This window comes from Armigeres subalbatus, chromosome 3 (genome assembly GCF_024139115.2).
Source record: "Armigeres subalbatus isolate Guangzhou_Male chromosome 3, GZ_Asu_2, whole genome shotgun sequence".
NCBI lineage: Eukaryota > Metazoa > Arthropoda > Insecta > Diptera > Culicidae > Armigeres > Armigeres subalbatus.
In genome coordinates this window covers 56540856-56554379 of record NC_085141.1, presented here as the reverse complement: position 1 = coordinate 56554379, position 13524 = coordinate 56540856, and the positions used below count along the sequence as shown (strand labels likewise).

Below are 13524 nucleotides of genomic sequence, written 5' to 3'. Positions count from 1 at the left end.
AAAATAGTTATGAAATATAGTGATTAAATCAAAACATGCTATAAAATGCTGTAGAATCAACCCATGCAAGCTTGTCTACTCGATTTAGTACACGACTTTCATACAACAAATTGAACACAAGCGGATAGCATGCATGTTGAGACGCATAACGCCGTAACGCTTCTACAGGTATGGAAAAGCTCGAATAAAACTCGCACGCTAGTCATACTTCACTTGGTATTTTTTGAAAATAATTCACTATTTTGGCTAATGCTTCGATAATGTATTTGATTAATTAATTGTGTTGTTTGATAATGCACGAGAAAGGCATAATCGCTACTCATTTCTCACTTGTTATTGCACACATCTCACTACTCAGTATTCACTTTAATTTCTCAATACTCATTTCGAACATCTCGTTTCTCACTCCACATTTCTTACTTTTTACTATTGGCCCTGACGAAAGCGAGAAAACAAAATGGGGACCGGCTGATGCTTTTTTATTTCACCCAGCAAGGGATATAGGACGTCAATTTTAAAATGCTTATTAAAGCGTTAAAACAGATTTTAGCCTAAAATTGTTCACTTTTTTGGGTTAGAAATTTAATTTACTTTCATATAGGTAACACGAAAGTTGAATTATTTTGATTAAAAAACATGTGTAGATGAAGAGCCTAACATGTAGTTTTTCAAAATTCTAACCCTACGCATTTGAAAGTTTTCAACATATCACTGTTAATAACATTTTAAAAGCATTTTAAAATATACTTCCTATACTTCACCATGTTGAAAAACAGTGATTTCACGCACACGTCCGTCGCCGCTAGATGGCAAACAGAGCGGCTGCGTCAAAGTGAATTCACTTCGAACATATTTTACCTATATACTTGACCAAATTGGGAGGATAAATGGCCCTTTCGCCCAAACGGCATTCGACCAAATGATCCTAAACTAAATATGTACAGTACATGCTATGAAAAATGTTTGATATTTTGGAGAAGATCACGATTAATCCACCTAGCGGTGATGGTGCCTTCTCGTGCTCATAAGGAAAATAGTATTTTGGCTACAACATTATAGCCCAAAGTGACACATTTCCAATAAAAACAATGAGACAGGATTCGTCATCTAATGCAACAAGTGAGCAAATTATTGAGGGTAAGTGTCAAAAGAATGGGTGACACTATTTTATGCGATTTATTGGTAAAAAAGTATTTCAAGACAAAATTTTCAAAACGACCTATCTGCTTTTGTAAACAAAGATTCAAACGACGATTTGACGAATCTGATAGCTCTCCCACGCAAACCAACACCATCAACAGGTAGCGGAAACCTTCACCTACCTATTGATGGTGTTAGTTTTGCGTGGAAGAGCTATCAGATTCGTCAAATCGTCGTTTGAATCTTTGTTTACAAAAGTAGATAAGTCGTTTTGAAAATTTTGTCTTGATTCTGCCTATGACTTCCGAGCCCATAGTCCGATCCGACAAATTTTCAGTAAGAATTTCAATGGGACAGAATTATGCGTTGAATACAATATATTGCGAGCAAATCGGATATGGATAAATGCCCGAAAAAAAACTAGTGTGGCTTTTTTATGCCTTTTCTGCACAAAATAAAATATATTTCGGTCATTTATTTTCAAAAGGAAATAATAAGACAGGATTCTGCATCAAATGATTTCTGGTGCGATCAAATTGGTTGAGGATAAATACCTTATAAATGAGTGAGACTTTTTACGCGACTCCTGAACTGCATACTTGACCCTTGCGTATTACAAATAATTACGAGAATGGACTCGTCAAATTGCAAAACTGATGGAAATTTAATTTGCATATCATGGTAACAGTTACACCAACAAAACAGAAATATTTTGATAAATGGTAGAAGACAAGTGGATTTCAAGTTCAAGCTTCGGATTTGTTTCTAAATAAAATTATAAATGTTCAGAAATTATTTTTACATTTTAATATACAGCTAAGCGGCATCCTCACAAATCCAATTCTAATTCAAATAATCACATTTCTCAATGATGCACGCAAAGGTTCAGTCCGGGGTTGTACTTGGATCCCTTCGGGCATTCGCCATGAACTGGGCGCTTCGAAACGCAGTGGTTGGACTGACGAGAGAATCCTTTCGGGCATGATGGGGTGTGGGCCAGAGCGGTGCCAAAGATGGCCAGCAGGAATGTCAGCAGCCACAGAAATTTCATCTGAAAGCAGAAATAATCAACATTGATTAGTTTTGGGAAGTGATTGAAAATAACCGTGGATGTAGCCTTACGATTGCAGAGCTTGGAATAACGGTTCAGAAAAACAAACAAAGAACGAATGAATAATGGCTGTTGACTGCTGATTGCTTTTATTCACAAATTCTAGCTGATAATTGTAGCTAAAACTTGTGAATGTTTCAACATTTAATCACAGACAAACGTAACACTTATTAAATTCCTATCGACCATGGGCTCAACAGTCGTTTTAAATTGAATTGATTACGAGTTTCACTTTCAAAGACGCGCGCGCATCGTCTTCTTCATTTTTTCCATACTAAACTTTATTTCATGCAACATGCATGTGAGGTGGTGTTAAACTAACTAAACAATAGATTTTTAGAGAAATTGTTCAAGCTGTTACGTCTGTGTGTCTGTGATTTAATCATTTCAATTCTAGCCTTGTGTTCGAAAATAATCACTTTTGGGAGCTTATCATTTGTGGGGAAATACGTAAGGTATGTGTTCTGTGCTACAAGTGTTGCGTTCTTCCGCAATAAAAAATACCTCTATTTCATAACTGAAAAATTAAGAAACGTTATCTTTTGAACTGACAACAGAACAGTTTTTACTCTTGCTTTGCTTATGCTCATTCTGATGCATCATACATTCAGATGCTGATCACAATGCTAAAGAATAATGGTGCATAATGCACCCCAAAACAGTTCGTTGAATGTGAGCACGGTGACCCTTGGCATCTTTATAGTTGCCTAGCAACCAGTTAAGAAAATGTAAAGCTTCAGCCTTGAAACCTATCTTACAATTTTGTATAAAATCTTGACATATTTAGATTCCGCAAGGTACAGTGGAATCAAATGGAATTGTACGAGCTCGTCTTATGACAAGAAAATCATGTTACTGCAGAAAACTATCAGGATCCATGTTAACGTGCCACATTGCGTAGTTTGACAAACCACGAAGCTACAAATAAGCCTGTCTTTGTAGAATATCGTACCATTCCCATCAAACTCTTTCAGGTAGTAGCTATAAAGAAAGCGAGTACAGTGCGTGTTTTAGTCGTCGTGAAAATGATAAATTATCTATTTGGTGTTCGGTGGCTCATGCGAATGTATTGCGCTTTACTCCGGTCGAAACAGACGCGATCTTCAGTAGTTTGCAGTAGCCATCAATCAAGCAAGCACAGCAAGTAATAATTAGTAGCTTACCAAGGCGATTTTCAATAAATTTCCTTCTCAACTAACATACTATTTCTTCCCAGTGCGCTCATAAAGATGCTAAGGATTCCTCGGTCTTTTGTAGCAATGAGTGTCGAGCTAATTTTCCTCTCCTTATCCTAATTGAGTGTGAGGACGTGGCCGGCATCGTTATTGGTCTTGAATTAAAGTAACTCCGAAGCATGTACAGTGAGACTAGCTTTTTAGACCAGAGAGAACTATTCAATTGGTGAGCTGCGCAAATTTGTTGTTCCTCGGCCTATCACGACTAGCAACTACGATGTGTACAGTCAATCAAGCTAAGCTAAGCTGAGTCATTCCCATCAAACTATTTCATTTATTACGCGACGCAAGGAATACACTATTTGAAGAACCTTCACCCAAGCGTAAAGCACTCCGGCACACGTTGAGATAAACCGTTGAGCCCAGCAAACCCAGGAACGTCCGGTTTTTGACCCGCCTGGTCCGGAGCACGCGCGAGCGCACACTCTAAACTTTGGAAACCTGCTGCGGATTCGGTACAAGCTGTTGGGAGTTTGCTTGCCCCAGTCTTCGATTTTCAAGGTCCAAGAAAAGAACATCGACACAGCATTTTATCCCATGCTCTATACCCAACCAGCGGATGGCAGATTTAAATACAGTTCTGCATAAGAACCTTACAGAAACTGTATAATAATTGGGCATTACAATTTCAGAAGATTTTAATACAATTATTGTATTGAAATAATACAGATTTGGGTTATTTTAATACAATATTTGTATAAAAACTCAAAGGTGCAGCCCAATCGGGTTGTACGCAAAGGTGACGTTGAACTACGTAGCTGTATGTAATATACAGGTTTTCGACTTTTCTGTTCGATGAGACCAAAGCAAGCGTGTTTCAAGCCCAGGGTGAATCTGTTTTCGCTGTTTATCCTGCTCTCCTGAGATTGAGTGAGATTTTAGACTAACATTTAAAAAGGATGATAAAAATATTTTTTTTCAAATAAACGAGGATGAATAACACTCGATCTGAATCACATATCCAAATTATCAATTAATAAAAACTCGCTAGAGAGTAAGAATCGTTCGATAATTGTATCTTGATTCGAAGCATTATTGGTGAATGCTACTTTTGAACTTTTTTCCCTACATAACACCAAAACACAATGCCAAACATTCGATTGAGCTTCATTGTTTACATTAAATTGGTATTAGATTAGTTTGGTTTACATTAAAATAATAATTTTGTGTTGCAAGATTTGAAAAGTTATCGCCGATAACAACTCGCCTACTTTTCACACCTGCGAAGTTATCAAATGATAATTCCAAAAATCTGGCTGATAGTGTACCGCTGCGCTGCCTTGGCCGCTGCTTGACAGTTTGAGAGTTTATTGATAATAATTATCATTCCTTCACGTGAGGAGTCGGACTTTGCATTTACTCCAGCAGACACCAAGAGCCGAAGAAAGATTACCAGAACGCATTTACTGCAGCAGCGAAAAAGATTCCGAGCCTCTCTACTGGCATCAATAGACGTAAGCGAGCAGCTGTCGTCAAACGCCCCCATGCTTTACAGAGAAACGAGTTAAAAGTCCTGTAAGTTGCATTAATTTGACGTCTATGCCGGCTTGAGGTTCCCAGTTAGCCTTGAGAACAAAGGCGCAGAATCCGGAGATGGCGAGATCGATTCTCGATCCGATCTAGGATGTTTCGGGTGGGAAACATTCTCACACCCTGGGCATAGTGTATCCATTGTATTTACCACACAAGATACATACTAATGCAATGGCGGGCAAGGAAAGCTTTTAATCAATAACTAAAGAAATACTAATAGATTACTAAGTTGAAAAGCAGGCCAAGTTCCAGTTGGAATGTAGTGCTATGGAATAAGAAGCTTGCAATGCACTTACGAGATTGAATGATTCACCGAAACCAATTCCTAAACTGTTAGTTTCAGTACTAAATATTATCATACGTATATATTGTAATACACTGGAGTCATTTTTTATGCGGATGATATGGGCCACGTGAATTAAAACAAAGTTAAACCCAGCGTAAATTCCAAAGTATGTCTGAATGAACCGCAGAAATCCCGAAAATCGAGTGTAGTACGATTCGTGTGTGTATACGATTCGTGTAAAAAACAACCGCGTAAAAAACGACTTCAGTGTACAATGAATGAAGCGTTGACTCTTCCTTGATCGAATGGTCCAAGAAAATTGAAAATCCATCGAGAAATGGCTGAGATATTAACGATCAAAGTCTATCATATTTTCGTGACGTTTTTCGATTTCTTGCAATTTTAAAGTGTACCCCAATATAGAAGAGACAGACGTAGTTCTACGTCAAAAGCTTACAGAATTGTATATGCCTAGATTTTATACAAAAATTGTCAGATTTGTTTTTTGGGTGTACCAGCCTGCCCAACCATATCTCTCTATGATAGACTTCCATGGCTAGTGTGACTGTAAAACAGAAAAGAGATCTCGTCCGATGTCTTTTGTTGACGTCATGTTGATAAGAAAATTAGTTTGGATACGAGAGAACTACGAATCTCTTTGCCATCTTATCAGCGAGTATGAACGTAATCTCCAAATGCTAGACAATATCGGTGAGGATACATTTTTTAAATCTTTATTAATGTGTTTTTAAATTCAGGATTTAGTTCAACACAGTGGTAAGGATATATCAAAATGGAGCACGATCCTTGTGCATATGGTTTGCGCCAGGCTGGATGCGGCAACACTGCGAAATTGGGGAACACATCACAGTTCAACTGAAGTTCCTACATTCGCATACCTGATGGATTTCCTACGCAAACACTGCGCCATACTCAAATCGATGGCGCCTACGAAATCAGTCCAAATCGAGGGGAAAAACTCCAAGTTCACTGTGAGTCATGCTCAGACTTCCGTTTCAGTTCCTACTCGATGTTCATTCTGCTCCGAAGAAATGCATTCAGCGTTCAAGTGTCAACGGTTCTGAGCGATATGAGAAAGTGAAACGTTATGGGTTGTGCCTGAATTGCCTATCTTCGCCACACATACTTCGAGCTTGTACTGCTGGCGTGTGCCGACACTACCAGAAGAAGCATCATTCTCTCCTTCATCCCGGAGGTTCTAACGGAGGAAGACCCACCGCATTTACGCCCCATATCGATTCCTCCGGTCCACAAGTTCAGAACCGATCACGTATGACAAAAACACAGCAAATACAGTGACAAGCCCAGAACCAACCAACACGTTCTCAGGCGACTGGTCCTAGCACCAGTTCGTTTCCGGTTTCAAACACAAACTCGTTCTTGCAAACACAACCACAATCACTCGCCACAGATCACACACTTCCATGCAATTCCCTACCTGTCACCATACACACCGCTACTCGCCAAGTTTGGAGATACCCAGCTAGCAAGAGTTCTTCTGAATTCATGCTCGAAATACTGTTTCGTCACGACAAGCCTTGCTCAACGACTGTAGTTGACTGAAATTCCCAGCCACCTGTCGGTAGCCGGAATCGGAGGGTCGGTCGTCAAGTCCACGAAGAAAGTGGAGGCTATGATAGCTCCACGATCGTTCCGTATCTCCTCTTATACGGAAAACATTCAGTTCCACGTGCTACCTACCCAAGCTGCACACTTGTCATAGACCGGTTACTAAAACCTATGTACGACTAAATGCAGTCATATATGAGTTGCTGTGACCAAATCAATCTAAATTGTGCTACTCGGGTAAGTTCACCTCCGAGTTGCCGATTCATCCAGTTAACGTCCATAATCTTGACATTCCCCATTGGGTCAATTTGGTGGATCCGGATTTCCATGAGCCAGGTTCGATTGACATCATCATTGGCGCGGAGTATTATTATGACCTGCTATTGGAGGACAAAATGCAGATTTCAGACTACGGCCCAATGCTACAGCGGACGGTTTTGGGTGGGTCGTATCAGGTCGCATTTTTGGAAATACCATCGATGTTTCCAACACAATCACCTATTCCTGCTCCACTATTGAACTGCGAGAGCTCGTCACTAAGTTTTGGGAGTTGGAGTCGTGCAATAGTTCCAGTACGTTATCTGTTGAAGAGACGATATGCGAAGAGCATTTCGAGAAGACGACGGTACGAGACACTGAGAAACGGTTCGTCATTACGCTGCCTAAAAGAGAAAACGTCGTTAGTTGGTTGGGAGACTCCAAGGCCATCGCACTGAAACAGCTTCACGGAATGGAAAGACGGTTCGCAGCAAACGGCCAGCCGATAGCACTCTACGTAGAATTTGTTCAAGAATATCTCGCGATGTACAACATGCGTCAGGTCGACGATGAAGAGACCGCAAAACCATCGTATTATTTACCACATCACGCTGTGCTCAAACCGGACAGCACGACAACCAAGTTGCGAGTTGTGTTCGACGCGCCTTGTCGCTCTACGACGGGAGTATCCTTAAACGATGGACTAATGGTTGGACCGGTAGTACAGGATGACTTGCTTTCCATCAAAATTCGTTCCCGATTCTGGAAGTTTGTTCTAGTAGCGGACATTGCAAAAATGTACAGCATGGTTAAAGTAGCAGCAATCGACCAACCATTGCAACGGATTCTGTGGAGAAATTCGCCAAACGATCCAGTTAAGACGTATGAGCTAACCATAGTTACACACGGCACAGCGTCAGCGCCGTTTTTGGCTACCAGATGCCTGCAGCAGTTAGCTACTGAAGGAGAGGTTTTGCAACCGACAGCTGCAAAAGTTGTGCGTAAAGATTTCTACGTGGACGATTTGATGACTGGCACGGACACTTTAGAAGAGGGAACGACACTCGCTGCTGATCTAATCTCGTTGACGAAGTCAGCAGGCTTTATGTTACGCAAGTGTAATTCAAATAACTCTCAGTTGTTGTCTATTTCTCCAAAACTTCGAGACGATCATTCTATACTTGAACTTGAGTCTACGTCGATGGTCAAAACGCTTGGGCTCGTGTGGGAACCGGCCAATGACAGCTTCAAATTTGCAGTGCCACAATGGAGCACTGAGCCTCTTATCACCAAGCGAGTTGTTCTTGCTGACACCGCTCGCATCTTCGACCCAATTGGGCTCATCGGTCCGGTCACAGTTCAGGCAAAAATCTTTTTGCAGCAGCTCTGGAAACAGAAATTAGATTGGAACGAAGCTCTGCTCGATAATCTTCAGATATTCTGGAAGGAGTTTAATAGAAACGCTAGCGCATTAGAATCATTATCGGTACCAAGACGTATAGGCTTCAGTAACAGTCTAGCATCTGTAGAACTACATTGTTTTTGTGACGCTGCATATGGTGCGTACCTGTATCTGCGGTGCGGTCTCCGTTCCCCTCATCACGTTGAAGTCACGGGTTGCGCCATTGGTAGATCTCTCTCTCGAAAGAAGCAATCAGTTCCACGACTGGAGCTGTCGTAAACTCCGCAATAGCGTCAAAATACCCGCCAAAGCTTACTTCTGTACTGACTCCATGATAGTGTAGTGTTGGCTTTCTTCACTGCCGTCTAGTTGACAAATTTTTGTCGCCAACAGAGTATCAGAAATCCAGCATTCTATCAAGTTTGGAGTTTGGAATCACGTCGCCGGTGCAGAAAACCTGCGGACATCAGCCCCCTGAAATGGCTGTCATCTGCATACAATTTGATTGAAGCCGAAAACTTGGTGCTAAACTTGGTGCTAGCTGTCAAGCTGTGGCTTTAAGCACGGAACACAGTGACGCATGCGACAATATCGCATCGCATCGACAAAAATACAATATTTAATTCGAATAACAAATAAAGAAACAGTTTTTTTAAGCGCACCATCTAAAATACGTTTCATAAATAAATTAAAAAGTCTGCCTGATACCCATGTCGATATCTTAACGGTTTGATAGATGTCTAAAGGAATTTGACAAATATTTGGCATTGTGATAAAGAGTGGGCCTTTAATTTCTAATGCATCGTTCTGTTAGAAAACCCAAAATTTTGCAAGTAGAAAAAATAAGACTGCAAACCAGTTAACTGATTGATCAGCAGTGATTTATGTTTCCTCCAAATTTAAGAACACTATTCCCGTTGGAATCTGAAGCAAAATAAAAAAACGCTGGAATCTCCAGCAGTTTTCAGTTCATGTTTGAATTTTGTTTAAATAAATAAAATAATTATTTACTTTGCTGCATAGAAATGCGGCGTAATTGCAAAATGCATTGATCCAAATTCCGTAGTTAAAATAACGCGTTCAATCTCCAAATCATACAAAACTTGAATCTCGTGATTCAATCTGCAGAATATAGAAAAACCTGTGCAACAGTTTTGAGCTTTTGAATCTGAACTTAAATTAATCTGAGGCAGCTGCTGGGAGAATGCATGTTTCAGATTCATATTAAAAATAAAATGCAGCAGAACAATTTGAATCACTACTAATCTGATTTTATTCTTAGGTTACTTAGGATTCTTAAGATTCACTCATAATCAAGGAATGTAAAATAACAACATTGCCAATGACAACAACATTATCCTCTCTTGTAAATGTTGGGACAAACTCAACTCGCAATAAGCGTTTGTCCCAAACTGCAACAGAATAGGACAATGATCGCCTGTCACGCATTTTGAGAAGAAGTCGGTTTCCGATGATGTTTTTGGTTAAATTATTATCAGTTATCATAGATTAGACATAAACTTAACCATCTGTTGACATGATTTGCTTTTTACTTCTGAAATATACAAGTTATCGCAGTTTGAAAAGTTCACAACAAATACCTCTCCATGTTTGTTGCAAATAAAATGGAACGCAACAATGTCTTTATCCTCTGCAGATGGGGACAAAGAGTTATCGCTATTCTCTTTTGTCGCTTGTTTTTTGCATTTTTCAGCGACAATTAGATTCCTTGCTCATAATCGACAAAAATTCAAATGTTACACATTTGCGACATGAGCAGTATGGTTAGGTTTCTCGTCAGTTAAAAGAACTTTTTTCCGGTGCATGATCATTGGCAGCTCGATAGTTATTATTTTTAATCTCCTGACTTTTACATAATAATAGTTTTTTGAAGCATAATGGACTAAGCTAAGTCCATTATGCTTCAAAAAACTATTATTATGTCAACACATAAATGGTCCAGTTTAAAGCATAATTTTATCCACAATGCGACATCCACTTCCAGTTGGATCAGATCAAATGTAAAGAAAAAAGGTTCCAATAGTGTTTCATAAAACATCTGTCGATGACACGTACAATGACTAAGTAGATTAATTGATCTTAGTTTCGACGCCCACATTATAGTGAGCTTAAGTTTGTAACCAAAGAGCTAATGCGTAAAGATCAAATAGATGAATTGAGTTCGTCAACTGAAAAGTAGGTGTGCTGTCTCATATCTCATAGAGGCAGATCAATAATTATCGAATAACGCTGCTTGCAGAGCAAGATTACTTTTGATAGATTTACGTTTTAATGGTTTTGGGAGGTGCACCAGCCTTTTTTAAGACTGGAAATTTTTTAAATCTTCGAACTGGCACTATCAAGTTTAGGGTTAATGTAATCAGGATGCATTCGATTGATTTTAATATTGTTGATTCAAATCTATAAAATAAGGCGAAACATGTTCAATTTTAAATTTTGTACAAAGTTTACATAATGAGGATCTGATATTCCATGCAGGTAAATGACTTTTCAATAACTTTCTTTTGTACTACATAAAACTATGGAGGGATCTCTGCAAGTGTTGTTTTCAGAGAGTCCGGTATTGGGAGGTGTCCTGCGCTGGGGGATCTCCCCCTATTTATTTAGTGTCTCTCAAAATTTGCTTAACCCAGTTCAGTGGTCATCTACAGTATCTTACAAGCGCTAATGCACATGTTCGGCGACATGATCGGCCGTCGCTCATTATCGATAGGTGATTAAGAGTCGGGAGATCATCTCAGAGTGGGGAGATTATCTCAGGGGAGCATTTGGCTTGATATAGGGTTCCAGGTACCTAATTATGGTACGTTTGGTAACCAGTACTACTTTGCTATTAGATGATACTGTGCTCTAGGCACGTGGTTTTTCAACTGCCCTCTTAAATCGAGAGAGTGAGATCTGGCTGTCTTCTGGGGTTTCTGCGACGGCTGTTCTGTTGTGGTGTGTTGTGTTCTGTGTGACGTGATTTACATGGAGATAGATTTTTGTTTCTATTCCGTGCGGCGAGTTTGTCAGCTGTTTTGAAGCTATCGCGAGCCCGTCGGACGTGTGCAGGTTACACGCTTTTGAGTTTTATTCAAATCAAGGGCCTATTAAGTTGTTTCATGTTGATAGAAATACAATCTGACATTGATCTTGACCTGTGCTCTTGAGATTGAGTGAGCATTACGAACACTGGTGAAGTATACAATTTTAATACCAACATTTGAAAAGGATTTTAAAAATAAATTTTTCAAATGATCGAGGATGAACAACACTCTTAAGCGATCACATATCCAAATAATCAATTGAAATAACTATAATGTTTGAAAGCACCCCCCGCATAATTACAAACTGTACATGTACATTTTCCCGTGCGGTCGGCAACAGTATCCTTTACTGTTGACAACTGTATATGAACAATCTCATATAAAGTTCCAACAGTTTGTGGTACGGTTATTTGACAAATAACAGTATGTTGAATGGGTTGTTAAGTTATGTCACCATAAAAAATCGGCCGTTTTCGCCTGCAAAATTTTCGCTTGACAGTATGATAAAATGTTGACATATAATGCAGGAAATATAAAACATTTTCGGGACAGTATGTTATACATTGACATTTAGTGTTGATGTCGAGCAGTTATGGTTGAATCGGCCGAAAAGTATTTCATAACCGCAACGTAAACTGTGAAGCTATATCTTACATCGTAATAATGATTCTGACCATATAACATGTTGTTTTTTATTATGCGGGCCGTCACAGTCTGACTAAGCACCTACCACTAAGTCAGACTGAGCCCCGGTGACTCATTACAGGAAATCCCATCGTGGAAGCTGGGCTGTCAACGGCGTTTGGTGGTCATCCTATGGAGGAAGTCAGAGTAGACACGACAAAGAAGTTTGACAGTTTATTGATAATAATTATTATTCCTTCACGTGAGTTGCAGTTGCAACCACAGAAATGCTAATAGATTACTAATTTCCAGTTGGAATATAGTGATATAGAAGAAGAAGCTTGCGATGCACTTACGAGATCGACTAATTTACCAAAACCGTCTGCTAAACTATTAGCAATTGTTCAATAGCAAATATTATCATACATCAATATTGTATGTAACACACTGAAATCGGTTTTAACGCGGAGGATATGGGCCGCGTAAATTAAAACAACGTAAAATCCGCGTAAATCCCAAAATATGTCTGAATGACCAGCTGATATCCCAAAATTTGAGTGAAAAAAATCCCATAAAATGCGATTCGTGTAGAAAAAGCCAATATAGAAAAGACAGACGTAGTTCTACGTCAAAAGAGTAACTTCCTGCATAGAAAAAAAACCATTTCGTCTAATGTACTGATTATAAACTCATTTTATTACACACCGTTAACATTTACGTTGTTGTTCATTTAAATTAATACCATAATTGCTTTTCAGTCATGTAACAGTCCAGAATTATGCGGGTTTTTCACGGTAGGAATAATATTAACATAAATACAGTACCCATTAATGGGTTAAGTCATCTCATCGTGTAAGGTTTGATTGTGTTTACTATATTTTTTTCCGTGTTTCGAAAGTGAACTGGTATAATGCCTTTGACATTACGATGTTCTCTATACCACCTCTGAATCTGTACTTGGGTACAACTTTTTGAACCCGAGTTACACATATGTTATGTGGCTAATGGCCGCTTATTTTAAGCTCTTTTAGTGAATGTCTAGAAGTAATTTGATTTAAAACGGAAAGCAGACTTTTCTCATACTGTGTATCAAGTGAAAAGATATTTTAGTTACAAGATAAAGATTGTCGCTTCGGTTCCCTTTGTTCTGCTGTCCAAAACATGTGGGGTATCAAACTATCAAATCGTATGTATTTTGCCTTCATTGACATTTAGATCCCCTATCCTCGCCAGCAAAAGATGTTCCGGACAGCGACGACAGCGACAATCTTTATCTAGTAACTAAAATATTTTTT

The 13524-nt window shown here is 39.2% G+C and overlaps 1 protein-coding gene across 1 annotated transcript in view; it reads left to right on the top strand.

Moving 5' to 3' along the window:
- Positions 1-8834, top strand: part of LOC134221656 (uncharacterized) — a 54152-nt gene extending 45318 nt beyond the window's left edge. Inside the window, exons 3-5 of the mRNA XM_062700845.1 lie at positions 6064-6297; positions 7138-7231; positions 7297-8834. Of these exons, the coding sequence (XP_062556829.1) occupies positions 6064-6297; positions 7138-7231; positions 7297-8834 (1866 nt within the window). The remainder of the gene's footprint in view (positions 1-6063; positions 6298-7137; positions 7232-7296) is intronic.
- Positions 8835-13524: the final 4690 nt, after the last annotated feature.